The sequence below is a fragment of the Copadichromis virginalis genome, linkage group LG9 (genome assembly GCF_057382275.1).
Source record: "Copadichromis virginalis isolate Kocher_CV1m ecotype Utaka linkage group LG9, C_Virginalis_male_GT1.1, whole genome shotgun sequence".
Taxonomy (NCBI): Eukaryota; Metazoa; Chordata; class Actinopteri; order Cichliformes; family Cichlidae; genus Copadichromis; species Copadichromis virginalis.
Window position 1 is genome coordinate 24,850,804 of NC_140626.1, and position 17,962 is coordinate 24,868,765.

Genomic DNA, 17,962 nt, shown 5'->3' on the forward strand with positions numbered 1-17,962 from the left:
TAGGATAAATACACAGCTGACTCAAACATTAAGATGCAATTTTTTTACAATATTGGCCATCCAGATGCATAATATTACCTATACTGATATTATCAACAATAGCAAAGTGAGAAGCAGAACTAACAGACAAACTGAGGCATTTATGTGTGTAGCTGCTAATAAACAACAAACACCCAACATACAGCAGAGTAACAGAGGCAGAGCTAGAGCTAACTGAGACAGCCTTTACCAAATCATAAAACAAAACCTTCATTGGCAACCTGCACAATCTAGAGTACTCAGTCTTCCACGGACCCGGACTTTCTTGTATTTTTTTAAATGGTCTTTAGCAATAGTTCTCGAGGCTTTCTGAGGGTCTTTTAGGGTTTTTCTTTGGGCATTAGTGAAGTGATTCCCAAAGACCTATTAACTCAACCTCAAATCTCAGTATGCTGTGTGGTGTCTCCTTCAAAAATTGCCTCATCAGAAATGTCTCAGTGGCAGAGTGGCTATCAAGAAGCCATCATTAAGGAAGGGAAACATGGAGAAGAGACAGAGGTATGCCAAATTACACAAGAGTTAGACTGAAAATCAGTGAGCACAGGACTTATGGAGTGATGAATCAAAATTTGTCATCCATATGTATGTATGGAGGAGCTCGGCAGACAATATTGAGTGTCTACATTCATCTTTGAAACACGTTTCAGGCTCTGTCAAGGTTTACGGCTCTATTTCAACCATTGCTGTTGGGGCTCTTGTCAAAATTGCTGGAAAAATGAAAGCTGAAAAGTACCATCAGCTTTAAATCTGCCATGGAATACCGTCTGGAAAACGTAGATAGGAGAACTCACAATGCAATACTATCAGTTGTGCTCTTTATACTTTATTTCCACCCGTTCAGTTTATTTCACGTCTCAATAAATATTCCCACCCATTTCACATTTTCCAAACAAAACATAAAAAATGAGGGGCGGCTCATGACTTCCGCACAGTACTGTAGTTTCATAGGCTTTGAATGGTAACTCTTGTTGAAGAAGAGCGGTTTTTAATAAGAGGGCTGTTGTTTAAAGGAGGACCAGATCTCTAGCCAGAAACAGACAAAAGATACAAGGAAGACTGGAGGGTTTGCTGGAGAAGAAGAAGAAAAAAAAGTGATCCATAGCAATGTCTGTTATTAAAGATAGAGATTAAACGGTAAGAGAAGAGCATAATGGGTTTAGTGGAACCCAAGAGAGGTGATGCAGAGAGCAACAAAGTGCATAAACAAAGCAGAAAACGGAAATTATCATGGTGTCTGTGTGGAGCTTAAAAGGGGAGGTGATAAGCTTCAGAATAAAACTGGATGGAATGAAGCTTGACCAAAGCTAATAAAACATCAAGAAGCGAGAAGTAACTTTCACTGGAGATTAAATTTTGCACAAAGAAAAAAAGCAGCAACAACACAAACTGGATCTAAGAAGAAAGAGACTGGAGTTCGAAGGCTATCATTGTCACAGGCCCTTCATAAAACCATAAGAGAGGAAACGCAGAACTGCATCTCACACTGCTGCGTGTAAAACACATCTAAAATGTGTACTCTCATCTATTTGAACTAATGAGCCAGGTCAATGAGTTCATCTTTACAAACATTTAAATTTATATGATCTGAAGTTAGTTTAAGCACTATAAGTCAGAGGCAGCAGCGACGTCATTACCGCCAAGCTGATAAGCTGCGCTAGTTAGCTTTTACAAGGAACAGCTTAGAGCCAAACAAATTTAGCTGCAATTAGCAGACACACAAGCTGTGCAAGCTGTTTTTACCTTAAATTACACATTTCTATGGCGTGATCGTTTTCATACGCTAAAATCTCCTTAGCTTTGTCTCAGATAAGCAGTTATCCTGCCTTAAAGTGGCAGAAATAGCAGTGAGGACACATAAAAAGATTGGAGGGGCTTCTAAAAATAGAGAAAGAAACCGTGTGACAGATGAATACTTTAAGTGGGTGACAAGGGGGGAACGGGTGAATTAGCATATGCTCTGACACGTCTAAAAGAACCTTAACTGGCTCCTGTAGATTCTCACTGGGGATAGCGATCAGGATGGCTGTAACTCTGCTATCAGTTTGATACCATTTCACCCACCATGAACTGCATTTCTGCTCGTAAGTGATTTTGTGCTTCTACAATACACACAAACACAAACAAAAGCATAAGTTACAAGCCATCATGCGCACATCAGATGTCAATGATCACAAGTAACACTTAATTTCTATTCATTACTTGAAAACCGGCCGCAGCAGCCGTCAGCCTCGTTTCTCACCAAATTAAAACTAGATAACGGCATCGCTGTGAGATGAAAGCCCTTCGTCCGTTTGTTTAAGAACCAGGAACATTAACTCCATCCTTTTTTAACTCACCATCAAAGGCTCCTCCTATGGAAATTAACAAATCTGCTAGAGCATATTTAATCATCACTTCTGTTTTATCAGTTAACTCAGACTCGGTGCCATTTAAGACATCAAAGTAGCGTCTGTTCCCCTTTCTAAAGAATTAACACTAATACTTTTTCATACATGAAATCCACTATATTTATATCCTTTTAATCTTTTCACACTGCTCTGGTCATACCTCTTTAATCCACTATTCTGTTTATCACTCATGTGTATTCAGGGTTCATGCTGGAATACAAGTGAAAGGCAAAACTATGGAATTATTAACAATAAAATAAGATGTTTTATTCATGGAGTTCGGTCCTGAGGGGCTGCATGCATGAAACATAAAGAGCTTATAGATTTATATGTGTGCACAAAAACTGAACTTTCTTTTCACTTCAGTTTACTTTTACTGGCTGTAATGACACAACTTCAGCTGATAAATGTGAGGAGGTCTAAAAGTGCTAACTACGTCTCAGCACAGCTCTTCACCACACCTGCAGGGGGCGCTCTACCTGCGCGCTCTGGGTCCGTGGAAATGTCAAAGCCGAAGGAGAGAGCGCAGCCTCGCTCTGTCGCCAGGAAGGGGAAAAAACTCTCAAACAGGTCCACGCCGGCCTCGACGCACGCCAGCACCTCATCAGGTCGTCCCACACCGTGCAGGAGTCTGAGAGTCACACACAAACGCGCACAAAGACACCAAAAATCAATAGCCTGAACACTCAATAAATGAAACGTTGATGCAAAATGTCAACAACATATTACTGGCAGACAAAAGCCTTTCACAAACACCAGCAGCACGCTTCTTCTCTGGAGTGTTGGTTGGCTCGTTGGTGCCTTCCCCATTTCCCGGGCTCCTCCTGACTCTCTGCCTCCAGGCATCAAGGTCAAGGCGAATTTAGCATTCGATAATGACTCATCTCCACTTTCTGGTAGGAAGCTGCTTCTCTAACAGCCAGAAAAACCAGCGGGGATGCTGCCCTATGGTGTTCCAGATGAGCCTGTTAACAAGCCAACTTAGGGAAGCTCCTGATCACAGACCTCTCATTTCTGATTACAGTAGCTCTGTGTAGCTCCACTCTTTAAGCCACGAGCAGAGCTCCTCCATCCCCTCCCAGAGAGGTGGGCTCATGTGACATGATCTCCAGAGAGTAAACTCCTAAAGGATGATTCAGTGTGGAGGAACACCCCCCCAAAGTCTCTAAAGGGACTGTAGTCTGCCATGTTTTAAGCTGCATAGAAAGATGTGTCTGAGACAAATGATTATCTGTCCAAACTGATCTAAATTAATTATCCAACAGGACAAAACGTACATTGTATTTAGGAGCAAATCTTCAACCGAGGTCACAATAAACTCCTTATCAAAATAGCTGCTGATGAGTTTTTAACCTTTTCCCCTTTAATTAAATTAATGATGTATCTAATAAAGTGGCAGTGACTGTGTATCATGCTCTTAGAATTGTAAAAGGAAATGCGGACGTGGATTTTCCAACCTAAAAAATACTTTTCTACTTTTTCCTTTTTGAATGTGCACATTTTGTCTTATAAAAGTGACCCAAAAAAACTGTCCCAGCAAAGAAGAAATGTAATAAAGAGCAACGCAATGGATGAAAATTAAATGACACCAGCACTTTAAGGTCGAGCTGAGATAATGAGCGCTTGAAGATTGCGGAGGGGGTGGGGGCGAGGCATAGCTGCTGGGTTTTCACTTATAATTAATCAAGCAGGACAATTAATTGATTTTGCAGAATACATCAAATGCGGCTTCTCAGCCTCTGAATTATAACGTCTTTACACATTAATTGCTACATTTATCAGAAATGAATGAGCAGCTAATCGATCTGTCAGTTAAATAAGACTTAATGTGTTCCACTGTGACAAAAACGTGGATTGCCTCTTCAATACGTTCACAAATAAAATCAGTACAGTCGGTTGTTGTTGTCCATTTCCACTCTTCTATTTAATTTTATCATGGCTGAACAAACAGGTAAATTAATAGATGAAAGAAATGAGGGGAAAAATTCATGAGAACAATTTTTTTTCGAAAAAATGAACAGAAAGTTCAAAATATCTGTTGCCATGACGTCTATATCCTCCTGAACTGGAACAGCTGGAAACGGACATTTTAACATTTTTATTTTCTGATGTTTTAACCAAATAATTAATTGAGTAATCTGCACATTAAACCGTTGCCAGTGGAAATCCTAAATTAAATATTTGACCGAGTAAACATGACTATTCCGTGGTAATGGGCATTTTTAAGCCTTTAGCAGAGTGCATTTTTCAGTAGTAATGAAAACAATTATTGATGCTGAAAATAATGACTAGTTGTTGCCCTGCAGTGAGATTCTGTGTAGACACAAAGCTTCAAAAGTCAGATCTCCAACTGCTAGATAAATGCACAGCGTGGAAGAAATTGTCCTGGTGGCACAAAATGAAAAACAGCAGCAGAGAGGGCTCGTTTGTTTAGCCCCACTATTGCTCTTTCTGTTTGGTCCTGCCTGACTGTGTTCGGTGAATGCTTTCCAATTCAATGATGGGAAAAACTGTTTGAGCTGTAATCAATTCACAAAGGTCACGTAGCCACGAGAAGGCAAACCTGGGTTTGTCCTCAGGCAGCTCCTTGATCATAGCAGTGATGAGCTGGGTCCTCAGAGTTTGGTCCATGGAGCCCGTCTGGAGGCCGTCCAGACAGAATCCTGCCACGGGCCTCTTGGCGGTCTCTCTGGCAGAGCGTACTCTCTCTTCCAGGATGTCGCCTCCTTCCACCACACCAAACACCTCAACTCCCTCCAATTCCTAGAAATGACAGACAGCGAGGGGACTAGAAACTGCCAAAACACTCCAAAATGACAAAAGAAAGAAGGAGCCAAGAGATCAAAATCTAGATTTTCATGGGCACGCACGGTCCTTGACAAGATTTGCAGCTGCAAAAATAAATAAATTAAAGGCTTTAATCTTGCCAGAGCCCATCTGCAAGTTTGTACATTCAAGGCACAAATTTGACTGCAAGTCACGAGGAGCTAAGACAGTCCCCGTAGCACCCATGTCATGAATTACCTGCAGAATGCTGTCAGTCCTCTCTGCTTAATGTGACTCCAAACTCTCAGTTTATTGTCTCAAGGAACATTTGGTTTGCGTTCAGGTGAGGAAACAGCTTATAAATTTACAAGCAATTAGCAAAGACTTAGAGAACATATATAAGCATAGAAAAAAAAACACTAATATGTCCTAAGGCTAGAGGAGAACATTGCTTTTTTTTAATCTATTATCCACTGAGGCGTAAAAGAGCAAAGATGTCATATGCACGAGTCACGACAGTTCCCCCGCACCTCTTCATATTAATCCTTTTTACTCAGTCCACCCTCTCATGGAATGAGCCACTCTTTGACTGCAATCAAAAGAAAGCAAAGCAGACTATTCTATTAGTCATGCTTAATGCTGCACCATCACACACCTGCTGATAGTGTAGATACCCACTGATAATGAATTCATCCTAATCTCACTGAGCTTCCAGCTGTAGTACAGATGCACAGCAGCCCCTGTCACAACTGCACTAATGTCAATCTTTGTCTTGTGTGTCTGTGCGATGCATGACTCACTCGCAGATGCAAGCGTGCTCAGCGGCTGATAAAGTGTGTGTTCACTGTGTACCTTTGATTTTTGGTGCACCAGCAAACACTCGTCCAAATGAGCGAGAGTCCGATCCACCGACTTTCTGACCCGTTTGCGAGAAGCGCTGTTCTGCCAGGTCTCTCCGTCGCACATGCTCTGGTACCAGTCTGGCTGTACGGTCTTCTGAAGAGCCATGAACTTGGCCACCGTTAGTTCTATCCGCCCACCGCTGCCCCACACTGACACCGTCTAATAACAAAGCAAAAATATGTGAGAAACCCATTTCACCTGTGATCGCACCCAGCGGTAAAGTCACCAGGGCCTTTAGTTTACCACAGCGTGAGCAATGTCACCTTGTTGGTGGTGTAACCCGTCGGGCTGTGCGTGGCAGGGTCGTGAAGGGAGCAGTAGAGCACAGTATCATGAAGACCTGAAACCAGACGTAACTGCATCACTCACAGAGAACACAGCAGCAAAGGAGTTAAGAGGGTCGAGCGTGAAGCCAGGTGACAGAGCGAGGCGCTTCGACTCTGCATGTTAATGTGACGACTGAGAGAAGAACGAGCTGTGTCCTTATCAGCAAACCCAGCCGCTGCAGAGGATCAGAAGGTGAGAAAACAAAACTGTCTAATAGCAGCAAAGGCTATTCAATCACTGCTTGTCCCTTCAGGGGCTTCAGAGGCAGAGGCAGTAGTAATCAATGATAGTTTATTCCAAGTGATGATATCGTGGTAACATGTCTAATTTTCTTAAAGTGGCTGCCTGAGGCTGGGTGAAGCCCAGGCCATGTCCACAGCAACACATTTTTGCTTTCAAATCTACAGCTTCTTTATTTACACCTACCCATCACACCACTCTGGCATTTTAGCTTCCCTAAACGGGAGACTAAATAATTTTCAGTGTATTAAAATAAAAATGCAGTTGCCATTTTTTAAAGGTTTATATGGTTGGTAAGCATGGCACACTCACCAAAATGCTGCACATTTGCTTTCATTACTGTACTTCTAGAGGAGCTCAGACTGAATTTATCCACACATGTCTAAATGAATGTGTTTATTATGAAGGAGGAAGCGTTATCCCCTCCCCCCAATTTCTCTAGCCACACCCATACTCAATCGAGAAATCACTTAAATAGGACCTGTATGAGAAAGTGGAGTGGAACAAAAAAATCCTCAAAATCATCCCACGATCCAAGAAAACAAATAAAAAACTAATTTTAACTGCAATCTATCAGCCTGCAAAAGGTTATCAAGTCATTTCTAAAGCTGTTGGACTCCAGCAAACCACAGTGCGACGACATTATCCACAAATGCTGAAATCATGGAACAGTGGTGAACCTTCCCAGAAGTGGCCGGCTGACCAAAATTAACTCAAGAGTGCAGCGACGACCCATCCAATACGTCACAAGTATCCCTGAACAACTTGCAAAGAACTGAAGGCCTCACTTGTCTCAGTTAGCGTCAGTGTTCATCACTCCACCATAAGAAAGAAACTGGGCAAAAATGGCCTTCATGGCAGAGTTCCAAGACAAAAACCACTGCTGAGCAGGAGAAGGAACATAAAAGCTCATCTCAGTGTTGACGAAAAACAACTTGATGATAAACAAGACTTTTTGTAAAACACTCTGTGGGGTGATGAGACAAAAGTTGAACTTTTTGGAAAATTGTGTGTCCCATTAAATCTGAGGTAAAAGTAAGACAGCATTTCAGAAAAGAAAGATCATACCAACAGTAAAATATGGTGGTGGTAATGTGATGGTCTGGGGCTGCTTTGCTGCTTCAGGACCTGGAAGACTTGCTGTGGTAAATAGAAAGAGGAATTCTGCTGCCTACCAAAACATCCTGAAGGAGAATATCTGGATATCTGTTCAAGCTAACCATGACCTCTCTTCTCTATATGGATTTATTTTTCTTTTGTTAACGTGTAATATGCCACTCTGGAGCTGCTCCAATCACAAATCCACTACTCTACACCCACCTGTGGATCAGTAGTCTCCTGTATGGTTAAATGTGTGACTCGTCAGATGTGCTAAATTAATTTATTGTGCCATAAATCTAATAACAAACAACAATAATAATAGTGATAAATGGAAAAAGTCTGAATATCAGCTCCAATAATCAGAACGGCAGATAATCAGTCAACCCCTCTGCAACACTTCATATTCTCCATTTAGGTAAAAAAAGAAAAAAGAAAAAGAAATGATGATAGATTACCTATTAATCAATACTCAATACATATGAATACATTGGATAAGCTCTGGTGTCATCATAATTTAAGCGTAATTAATGGTGTCTTGTTTGAACACCTGTCGTCCTCTTCTTCTTCTGCTCTCATTACTCTCTGTAAGATAAACATGCTGAAAGGAAAGAGAGAAAGAGGAAATTATGAAAAATGTAAATTTTTACCTGCGAATTTTCTGAATCCATCCTTAAACTCCTCCAGCACCTCCTGGTGCTCAGCTCTAGAAGGAGAATGGTTGAGATGTGGTTTAGATTTGAAAAATAAAAGGAGATCACTGTGCGTGCTTTGGCGTTTCCATAATGGGACAGCTTACATGTGGGACAAAGTGATCTGAGTGACAGAGGGGAGACTGATCAGCGTGTGCAGTGTGTCCTGAGTGAGGTGGGGAACGGTGCCAAAGTGTGTGTACAGCAGACACCCCGGGATCTCCAGTGAATGCTGCCCCGTCCTGTCCAGTCCCTTCAGGACACCCAGCCGACTTCTTCCCTGAACCACGCGGGACAGCTCCAGTTGCATCCTGCTCCCAGCCATAGCAAAAACTCCAGTCGAAGCGCTAAAAGGACTCCCTCCAACAGCTGAAATAGTACGAGTGTTACTGGTTTTGACTTAGCCACGTAGCTAGCTAGCCTTCCCACTCACGTGTATTTGGAATATTTACCGCTCTAAGTCCGACACTTGGATGAAACCTACACACTCACAGGGATGCTTGTTTACGTGAGAAACGCTGAAAATCAAACAGCTCACCAACAAAACCTCATGGGCTGACAGGAACTACAAGTCGCAGGAATATGTCGTCATCAACGGCGAAGGCACCGCTTAAAAGAAAAAGTTCGGGTTATCTCAAGAACCTTTTTTTTTTCTTCTCAAAACATTCAATTGTGGCGTTATAGGTGGCACTCCATGTAGGAAAAGCTCTTTAAATTATAATTATATTTTTTAAAAAATTGAATTAAACATTCTAATAATTAAACATTTTACATTAATTTGTTGAAAGACTTTAATTAGAAGCAAAGTATTTAACTACTTTATTAATACATGTTCGTTATCATTATTCTTTTAATGAATTTCAGTTCTCACTGAAGGACCTATCAAAGTTGCTATGGTGACCCAAGACGCTGAACCCCCAGCTACAGTCTTGTGGGAAACGTAGTCCTGAAAATCTTAATTTGTGGAACAGTCATCCAAAAAAGAAAGCCAATTTACTCCATTACCCAGAATCCACCATAACAGTAACTCGACGAGAGTTATGCTTACCACTTTTAGGTTTTCGAGCACTTTTTCTAATAACGTTTAAGCATATTTTGACGATAGAAATTGAAAAACGTTGACTGTTGCGCTTCGCGCACAATTTTAGTAAAGAAAAGACACCAACGTGATAACTGGGATTACATCATATTAAGGTGCAGTGCTGTATCAGGTGATTATGGCATTTCCAGGTCACAATTCTGACCTGTTTAGGTGGAGAAGAGTTGGCTCGGCAAACAAGGTAAGTCTAGTCTTTGGATTCGTGTAAATTCATAGACTGTGCTAAACTGAACGCTATACTGCATCTGTTTTCCCCAGTAATATCCCTGAGAGAGGGAAATAATTTGGCTAAATGCTCTTTGAATAATAAAGAAGGAAAAGCACATCTGTGTTATTACCGTGTATAAACTCGTGGCTCATGTCAGGGGCCCGTTCAGAAATGTCACCCGGCCCTATCTCTGATACTCACATGCTTGCAGGAAAGCTAGCAATGGCACAGACTTTTGGACGTGTGAGAAATGATTTCGAACTAACCTGCTGATTTGAAGCAGTGGCTAAGCTTTTCTGTGAAATAATCCGCAGACTTTAGGCCCTTGGCTCAGCCTCCAATTTGCAGACTGCCACCGCAGCTCAAAGTGTCTCTGAGCCTGTCTAGGCATTTTTAAGCACTCAAAGGTGACCATGAGGCCAGCATTTTTTTGTGTGTGAGAGCTCTTTGGTGTTTCTTACAGAGAATATTAGCTTACACTAATCTTTCTTTCAGATTCACGTAAAGAAAGGTGATATTGATCAGTGGAAGAAGGTAAGAAATGTGTGTGCTCAGTTATATATATTTTTTATTTATTATTGAGTTGAATGTCTTTGGGGGTTTGGGAATTGTGTGACGAAATTGTTAACTTCAGCTTTGCATGTGTGTGTCCTTTCCCTGACCTCAGCGAGTGGAGATGGCCTCAGAGTTTGCTGTGTCGGAAGTCTTCTCACACAAAAAACCTCATTCAGGAATCAGCAGCCTAGCTGTACCACTGCAAAGCACTGAACAGCTGAGAGATCATGATGAGGCTTACAGTGAAGGTAGGTGCCTTATAATAAATAATAATAAATAACCTGTCTGTGTAGAAATGCTATCTATATAACCACATAGAGTACAGCAAGAGGGATGATGATATATGGCCTGTTGTTTGTTGCAGCTCAGGCCCTTTTAGGTGACTGGCTGAGTAATAAGCTGCGGCTGGAGTTGGAGTTGGAGGATGAAGATGACCTGATGTGCTCTGCTGAGAGGACAGGCACAGCTGCATCAGCTAGTGCTGTGCCTGCTGCTTTAAACTACAACAACTTTGATGGTATAAAATATTACCTGATGAGATAACCCAAAACTCATTATTTATTAAGACCTTCTCCATTAGACCTGTGGCCCTGATGGACGAGGCGGTACAGAACACCTTTAAAGAAACAGTGACCTCTAGAAGATTTACTCATGATTATGAAAGGCTCATTCAAAATTCAGTGTGGGTTTTATATTGCTTCAAATGGCCTCTGACTGCTAGGCTTTATAAGAGTATTCAAAACAATCAGTATGCAGTACTGTGCAAAGGCCTCAGGCCACCGCTCATTTATTTTTATTATTAAGCTTCCAAAGAACCATACTTTCTTGTAGTTTTTTAAAGTGACCAATAGTTCTCCAGGTCTCAATGTTTTTCTATATAAACGTATATCAAAGTACACTAGAACTGGACTGAAAATCAGTGGCAACAGGTTTGATGGAGTGATGATTCCAAGTTTGAAAATTTTGGTTCAAATCATCAAAATATATGGAGTAGGTCAGGAGAGAGGTGCAACATTTATGTGTTAAACATGTTTTATGTTCTGTCATGATTTGGGGCTGTATTTTACCAGTGGTGTTAGGGGTCTTGTAAAAATCGATGGAATTATGACCTCAGAAAAATAGGATCAAATTTTGATCCACCATTGCAACGCCATCTGGAATGCATTTGACCGGCAACAAGAAAAACACACGATGGAACATTGTCAGTCATGGATTGGCCTTCCCAGAGCATGGATCTCAACATTATTGAGGCAGTGTGAGATCATCTTGACAGAGAACAGAAGAAAAGGTAGCCAGCATCTAAAGAAGAGCTTTGAATGTCTTTTAAGAAACCCGGAGAGCTATTCCTGAACACTACTTTAAGAAATTAGAAGAAAACTGCCTAACAGAGTTCAGGCTGTGTTGACGAATCAAGGTGTTCGTACCAAATATTGACTTTCAAGCATTCAGTTCATTAGGATTGTACAAACTGTTTTTGCATTTTATACTGCATGCACATTTTATGATAAATTAATTCACATTTCCTGCAAAATATAAAGAAAATATAAAGGTGGCTGAAGACTTTTGCACAGTACTATTTCAGTCCGCATTACAGTACCATTGGACAAAATGTTGCCTGACTTGGGCATCACACCATTAATCTTACAAGTATTGTACAAGGAATTAAAAGCACTGGTTTCCAAGATAGAAGGAAATTAATATTAAAGCTCGAAATGTTGAAAAATGGTCATCAATAATGTGAAGTACAGTCTTTTACAAGTACTTCAGTTGTCATATTTCTTTTCCAAAAATACTTAGAACTCTATAACTGCCTTGTCGAGGAAGAAGAGCAGTCAGCTGTCAAAGGCTTCCTACAAGACCTCATGGAGCAGGAGCTGTTGGACTCCAGGATGATGGAGGATTTGGCACTTGATGCTCATCAAACCAGAAAAAGATTTAGAGACCCGATCGTTACCATGGAAGCCCGACACCAACAGGTAGTCCGTATCAAGAGATGCGAATGCTGAAGGTTTGGCTGTTGCTGTTGTGATGCATGTCGCTGAGCAAATCATCTGGAATGACGTGTGTTCGTGTGATGTTTGCAATTGTACAAAATGCTGCTCAATTCCAATGCAGGTGCGAGAAAACAGGGCCCAACGGGAGGCTGAGAGACAGAGGCAGCAGAGAGAGAGGGATGTCCTACGAGCTGCCAGAGAGGAGGCGAAGAAGAGGGAACAAGAGGAGGAGATGAGTAAAAGGCAGGAGAAACGCAGGCAGGAGGAGATGGTTCAGCAGGAGATGGTGAGGCTGAGGCGGCAGATGGAAGAGAGGAGAGGCCTGGAACAGACTGTTCGACAGAGGTAGGAAAAGATTACAACAAGCCGATTTATCACCCAGCAGATCACATTGTTTGTGATCTGGTTTGCTTCACCTTCCTTCCTGGTGGAGAGAATGGATTAGTGGTAACCTGTTGACAAGGAGAGCTGTGATCAGCCATATCAGTCTGGTGAGCAAAGATAAAGCTGCGTTGTAAATCATGCTCTCACTATGAGTGTAAGGCCTTTCTTTACCACAGGAAATGTGTCATAACTTTAAATATTCCTCGTGGACAGCAGTCAGCAAGTGTCACAACATATATCTGCGATGCTGTCACTATATCATATTAATGATTTTTTTGTCTACAGTTAATAATACTGACAAACTAAAAAGCCATTTAAGGAATTAACAAGAGAGCTGAGACTTGAAGGATTATGGGAGGTGAAGTGTTTAGAAAGAGACCACACATTCTCTATGAACTACAAAATGACACAATATATGAAACTAAGAAAAGTACCACAAACAATAGAAGATTTTATCCCAATTAGCATCATTGTGCTAACAGTCTCATGTTAGCTGGCAAGGCTAATGTTTGGCTACTATAAAACATATAGTAGCCAAACATTAGCCTATATAGCAACACCATTAGTGTTTCAGGTATTTGTACAGAAACCAAAAATATAATAATGGTTATATGGAACTTAGAGGTTTGAGTATTGAACAGGTTGTTGTTGATTAGTAGTCTGGGTCTGTGTGGCTCAGATTGGGCCTTTTGTGTGCAACTATCCATGTAAGAAAGTGATCACTCCATGTACAGGCACGAAGTCTGATATCTTCTTGGACAGGTGTCCATGCATCTTTCAGTTATTTCTGACCTTTTCATAAACAACATGAAGCCCCTTTAGAGGAATGGTGTTATATTTTGTATATATTCATTTTTGCTTTATTTGTTCTTTTTAAATATACTTTAAGAAGTTTGTATTGCAGTCAAAATCAGATAAGGGCAGCACCATGGATGTTTATTTGGATATTGATTTGGACATGAGATTTGACCTTATTACATAAAATGATACTACAGTATCTCATTCATGACAGTGCTTTCTTGAGGTCAGAGGTCAAATGGGGCATAATGTTTGGATGCAAACTATAGTGTGATATTTAGCATACCAGTACCATTTCTTAAATTTACACGGGGTGCCTTAAGGCACACAGGTTTTTATGTTTGTATCTTCTGTGTTATGCACATTAGGTTTATGTATAATGAAATGTGCCACATAAAGAAAATTGCCATTATGTTTTATATATTAATGTACAGAGAGAGAGGAAGAGCAGAAGTGCAGATCACAGCCAGAAACCTCCATTCAGCTCCAACACCTCTCATTAAACAACAGCATGAGGACGCTAAGCGACTGTATCAAGAACAAATGATTCAAAGAAAGGTTCACATTAACAACCTGAAGGTTGGTACCTGGAAGCTAAGTATGTTTGTGTAAATACTGTAGATTCAGTTGTGTTAAGAAGTTTGCATACACTCGTCATGGGAGTGAATGTCATGGTAGTATTGGGCTTTCACTGATTCCTTTGAACTGGTCTTGGTGGATTGACTGTACAGCAGACATTTTGATTGGTAAACTTGACAAGACCAAAGCCTATTAACTTTCCATTAGTGATAATAATTGGCTACAACTGGTAGTTTCTTTTTCACAGAGTAAAAAGGATTTGTTTGACAACACTCACTGAACTGGCCAATACTGGCCAAGGAACTCAGGAAAAATCTAAGAAGAAAATATATTTACATAAATTGGCAAAGGTCACTTGGAACCATTTCTAAACAACTGCAGATTTCAAGATCAGTTCATACAGTTGCACATACGTACAAGTTATTCAGATGTGTCCCCAGTTTCTGAAATAAGACCCAAACTGTCACCCTCAAATAAGAGGAAATTGGTTAGGATATTCAGAGACCACCAAGTCTCAAGCCTGCTCTGAACTGGAAAGTGCTGGAATGCCAGTGTCTTGGCCTGGAGAAAGCTTTTATGGTCAGACAAGGCAAAGATTAGGCTGGTTGGCCCCAATAACAAACCTAACAACACTGTACCAGCTGTCGAGCATGGTGGCAGTAGCATCATGCTCTGAGACTACTTTGCTGCCAGTGTCACTGGTACATTACACAAAGTGGATGGAATATTGAAGGAGGAGGACAGTTCAAGGAATCATTAAAAGCCCAAAATTACTATGACATTTATGCCCATGATGACTGTTCATAAACTTCTGACCACAACTGTAGGTTGCTACTATATATGTGAATTTATGTTTCGCATGAATTTGTGTATATGGTTTAGTGTCTGCAAAGGCATTTCTCTGGGTGGTATTCAGTCGTGCTGGACCGAAGGCTACGTATGGGTAAGGCCAAGGCTCTCTATGACTGGAAGAGGCAGCTAAAAGCATGGCGGGCGTGGCGAGCAGTGATGTGGGCAGAACGAAAGCAGCACGAGGTGGCAAGAACAGAGGAAGCACTGCGAACCGAAAGCAGGCAAGAACCAGAGATTGTTAACATTAAAGTAGCTCTTATTGTATCATCGATGCCCTCCCCTTCTACCAAAATCTAAAATCAAACTATTAATTGAGAGTATCTCAACAGGTCACTCATTGACTGAGAAGCATTTATATCCAGGGTGCAGTGACCCAGCAGTAATTGAGGGCAAGAAATATGATCACATCCGTATCCTCCTCCAGACAGTGCCAGCTGGCTGCTGAAAGTGACCGAAGGCGGTTGCTACGGCGATGTCTGAATGAGTGGCAGCTATGGTGTCGGACGGAGAAGGAACAACGTGAGCTTTTGGCCCGGCAGCAGGAAATCAAACAAAAGATGGCTGCTCTAATCAGTGCTGCATCAGCAGGCAAACTCAAGGCCACAGAAAGTCTGGCTTATCGGCCAATAATGGCCCCACCGGAGGCACCAAACCGGACCACAGAGAAGGTGAGACTCACAAATCCTCATGTCATCAGCAACGGTGCACTCTCTTCATTAATGATTCCCACTGAACACAATCTGAAAAATATTACAGCGAGTGAAATCATGACTAAAACATCAGCTTTGATAGGCGGTGCTGAAAGCCTAATTACAGAGGCAATTACTGAGTTTCGGAGCTTAACTGAATGAAAAAATTTCCCTTTTAACGTTCCTCTTTGCATGAAATAACCTGACCTTTACTCAGCCCTTCAGCCAAAGAAGGTTTTGAAATATTTACAACTCTTTAGAGAGCAGGGATGATGAACAGGAGGGCAGAGACCTGATGGAAGAAATGCTGGAGAAACACATGAGATGCGTTGGCTGGTTTAACCTTTACAGCAGAGAGTTGTTTTGATGATGTTTTCTTTCCTCGTGTTTACTATCTGTCTCTATCGTGACTCTCTTATAAAGGAAAGTGATGTAATTGTCACAGTCGGCTATGTGGGAGGCAGGAACTTGACAAAGAGAGAAACACTGAGAACACTGGAGGGACAGAATAGAAACACAAAAGGGACTAAAGGCACAGAATCATAATAAACACCAGGAACGTTGAACATAAACAGAAGGCTATTGAGCTAAACCCCGGATGAACCCAAAAACCTTTAGTGCAGGAGCACAGGACTAACGGCACGAAATAAAACGAAAGCAACCCGTAAGGGTAAGGAAATAAACCAAACGCGTAAACACTAAGAAATAAAGAAAGACAAATATCAACAATAGAGAATGAAGAACTATAATGTTACCTCCTTTGACAGTATCACAGTATCACCTTAAAGCACTTGTTGCAGGCTGCTGAGTTTGCATCTTTTGCTGTGAAGTACAGCCAGACTTTTGACCGCTTCGCCTTGGGCATTTTTAATCTGTAGCTCTGCTCTAAAAGAACCTACGTACCTGGACCTGCCTACTATCCTCAGAAATGTAAAATAATTGGCTAGAAAGTGTATCACAGCTCAGGAAAAAAAAGCACAGAAATAAAGCACCGAAATGTGCGCTGCTTTTCGGTCTGGTTACTACCGTTTATGTCAGAACCGGTGCCATCATGGCACCGGATACCGGTACCCATCCTTACCTATCAGAGACTTTTTCTGTTAATGTATCAGAATTCTAAAAGGACAAAGTCTTAGTAAAGTTTGAGCAGCCTTGAGAGACCAAGAGAAACTTTTACTGCATCTGTGTTGTCGCCTTAGGCTCTATGTGAACCTAGCTTCTATGTAAAATCCCACCTTCTCTTTTCTATTCTCCTCAGGAAGATCGCTACAGCTCTGACACTTTAGCCCCCGAGACCTCTGCACTACCTCAGGAAAAGAACCCTATGATTACTGCAGCCCGGCCCTCTCAACCGTGGCAGGTGACCCGACGCCATGCAGCACCCACAGCTGCTGAGCTCCACAGGGCATGGCAGAAAGAGGAGGAGGGTGGTGCCTGCACCCGTTCGGTATTGGTATCACCAGGCAGCAGGTTTGAAAACAGACATGCTGCCCAGAAGCAGATCATCGCACAACAGAGGAAGCTGCTGAAAGAGCAGCAAGAGCAAATTACCCGGCTGAAGCAGGAGCAGAACATGAGGGGCTTGAGGCTGGAAATGGAGAGAGCTGCAAAAGTTACCCAGTCAACAATGCTTGGAGGCTTGAGACCAAAGACTCGCAATATTGACACCAAGGTGGAGAGGTATGTTCAGTGCATATCGTATGAACCGGTTAGCTCTAGATTAGTGTGAATCATTTTATAAGTAATACGTATTAAACTGAGTGTTTATTTGTTTGTGACACCAAACAGCCAACCCTGTGTCATCAGCAGTTTTTATAGTTCCACCCTGCCATAAGGCACCTTTTATAAAGGATTTAAAGCTACAATTATTGGCTTTTTCACTGAATGATAAATAATTAACTAATGCTCTGCAGGTCCATTATAAGCCAAAAAGCAACTTCTGGGCTGTCAGTTTGTGCTATTAAGTTATAAATAATTAAGTCATTAATAAATGCTTTTAGTTTCTGTCTTTTGTTAGTCTATCCAGTCTGCTGATGCCAAATGTTTCTAATTTCATAACAAATTAAAGCAAAGTATAATTTTTGCAAAGTTTTGAATAATGAGTATGCTTAGTGTCCGTCCATCCTTTATAACTTCTTCTCATTTATAGTTCCAGATTTACATTTCCTGTTTCGCTTTTTCCTTGTGAAGCCCGAGGTACTCTCAGGCCAGCTGAAAAATATAGTTTTGCAGCGAGTTCAGGGTCTAACAAAAGGTGTCCTCGTTGTTGGTTGTGCCCTACAAAAGCGTCAGGTGGAGGTGTGCTGGAGACGATCCTGGTCACTGCCCAAACCACCTCACTGGCTTCTTTCG

The 17,962-nt window shown here is 41.5% G+C and overlaps 2 protein-coding genes across 5 annotated transcripts in view; one reads left to right on the forward strand and one right to left on the reverse strand.

Moving 5' to 3' along the window:
- Positions 1–8,777, reverse strand: part of qtrt2 (queuine tRNA-ribosyltransferase accessory subunit 2) — a 16,138-nt gene extending 7,361 nt beyond the window's left edge. The window contains exons 1-6 of one of the 2 annotated variants that reach the window (XM_085468371.1): positions 8,560–8,777; positions 8,411–8,466; positions 6,359–6,435; positions 6,045–6,254; positions 4,990–5,189; positions 2,906–3,057 (exon numbers count right to left, since the gene is read on the reverse strand). In XM_085468371.1, the coding sequence (XP_085324497.1) occupies positions 2,906–3,057; positions 4,990–5,189; positions 6,045–6,254; positions 6,359–6,435; positions 8,411–8,466; positions 8,560–8,777 (913 nt within the window). Of the gene's footprint in view, positions 1–2,887; positions 3,058–4,989; positions 5,190–6,044; positions 6,255–6,358; positions 6,436–8,410; positions 8,467–8,559 lie in introns of both variants that reach the window. The other variant, XM_085468370.1, reaches the window with a different exon arrangement.
- The window catches only part of ccdc191 (coiled-coil domain containing 191), a 16,136-nt gene continuing 6,943 nt past the window's right edge, over positions 8,770–17,962 (forward strand). The window contains exons 1-10 of one of the 3 annotated variants that reach the window (XM_085468369.1): positions 8,770–8,829; positions 10,255–10,293; positions 10,427–10,562; positions 10,679–10,831; positions 12,112–12,293; positions 12,430–12,653; positions 13,925–14,069; positions 14,952–15,142; positions 15,346–15,589; positions 16,869–17,290. In XM_085468369.1, coding sequence (XP_085324495.1) covers positions 10,436–10,562; positions 10,679–10,831; positions 12,112–12,293; positions 12,430–12,653; positions 13,925–14,069; positions 14,952–15,142; positions 15,346–15,589; positions 16,869–17,290 — 1,688 coding nt within the window. In that variant the 5' untranslated portion in view covers positions 8,770–8,829; positions 10,255–10,293; positions 10,427–10,435. Of the gene's footprint in view, positions 8,830–9,352; positions 9,733–10,254; positions 10,294–10,426; positions 10,563–10,678; positions 10,832–12,111; positions 12,294–12,429; positions 12,654–13,924; positions 14,070–14,951; positions 15,143–15,345; positions 15,590–16,868; positions 17,291–17,962 lie in introns of those variants that run through there. The other 2 variants (XM_085468367.1, XM_085468368.1) reach the window with 2 other exon arrangements.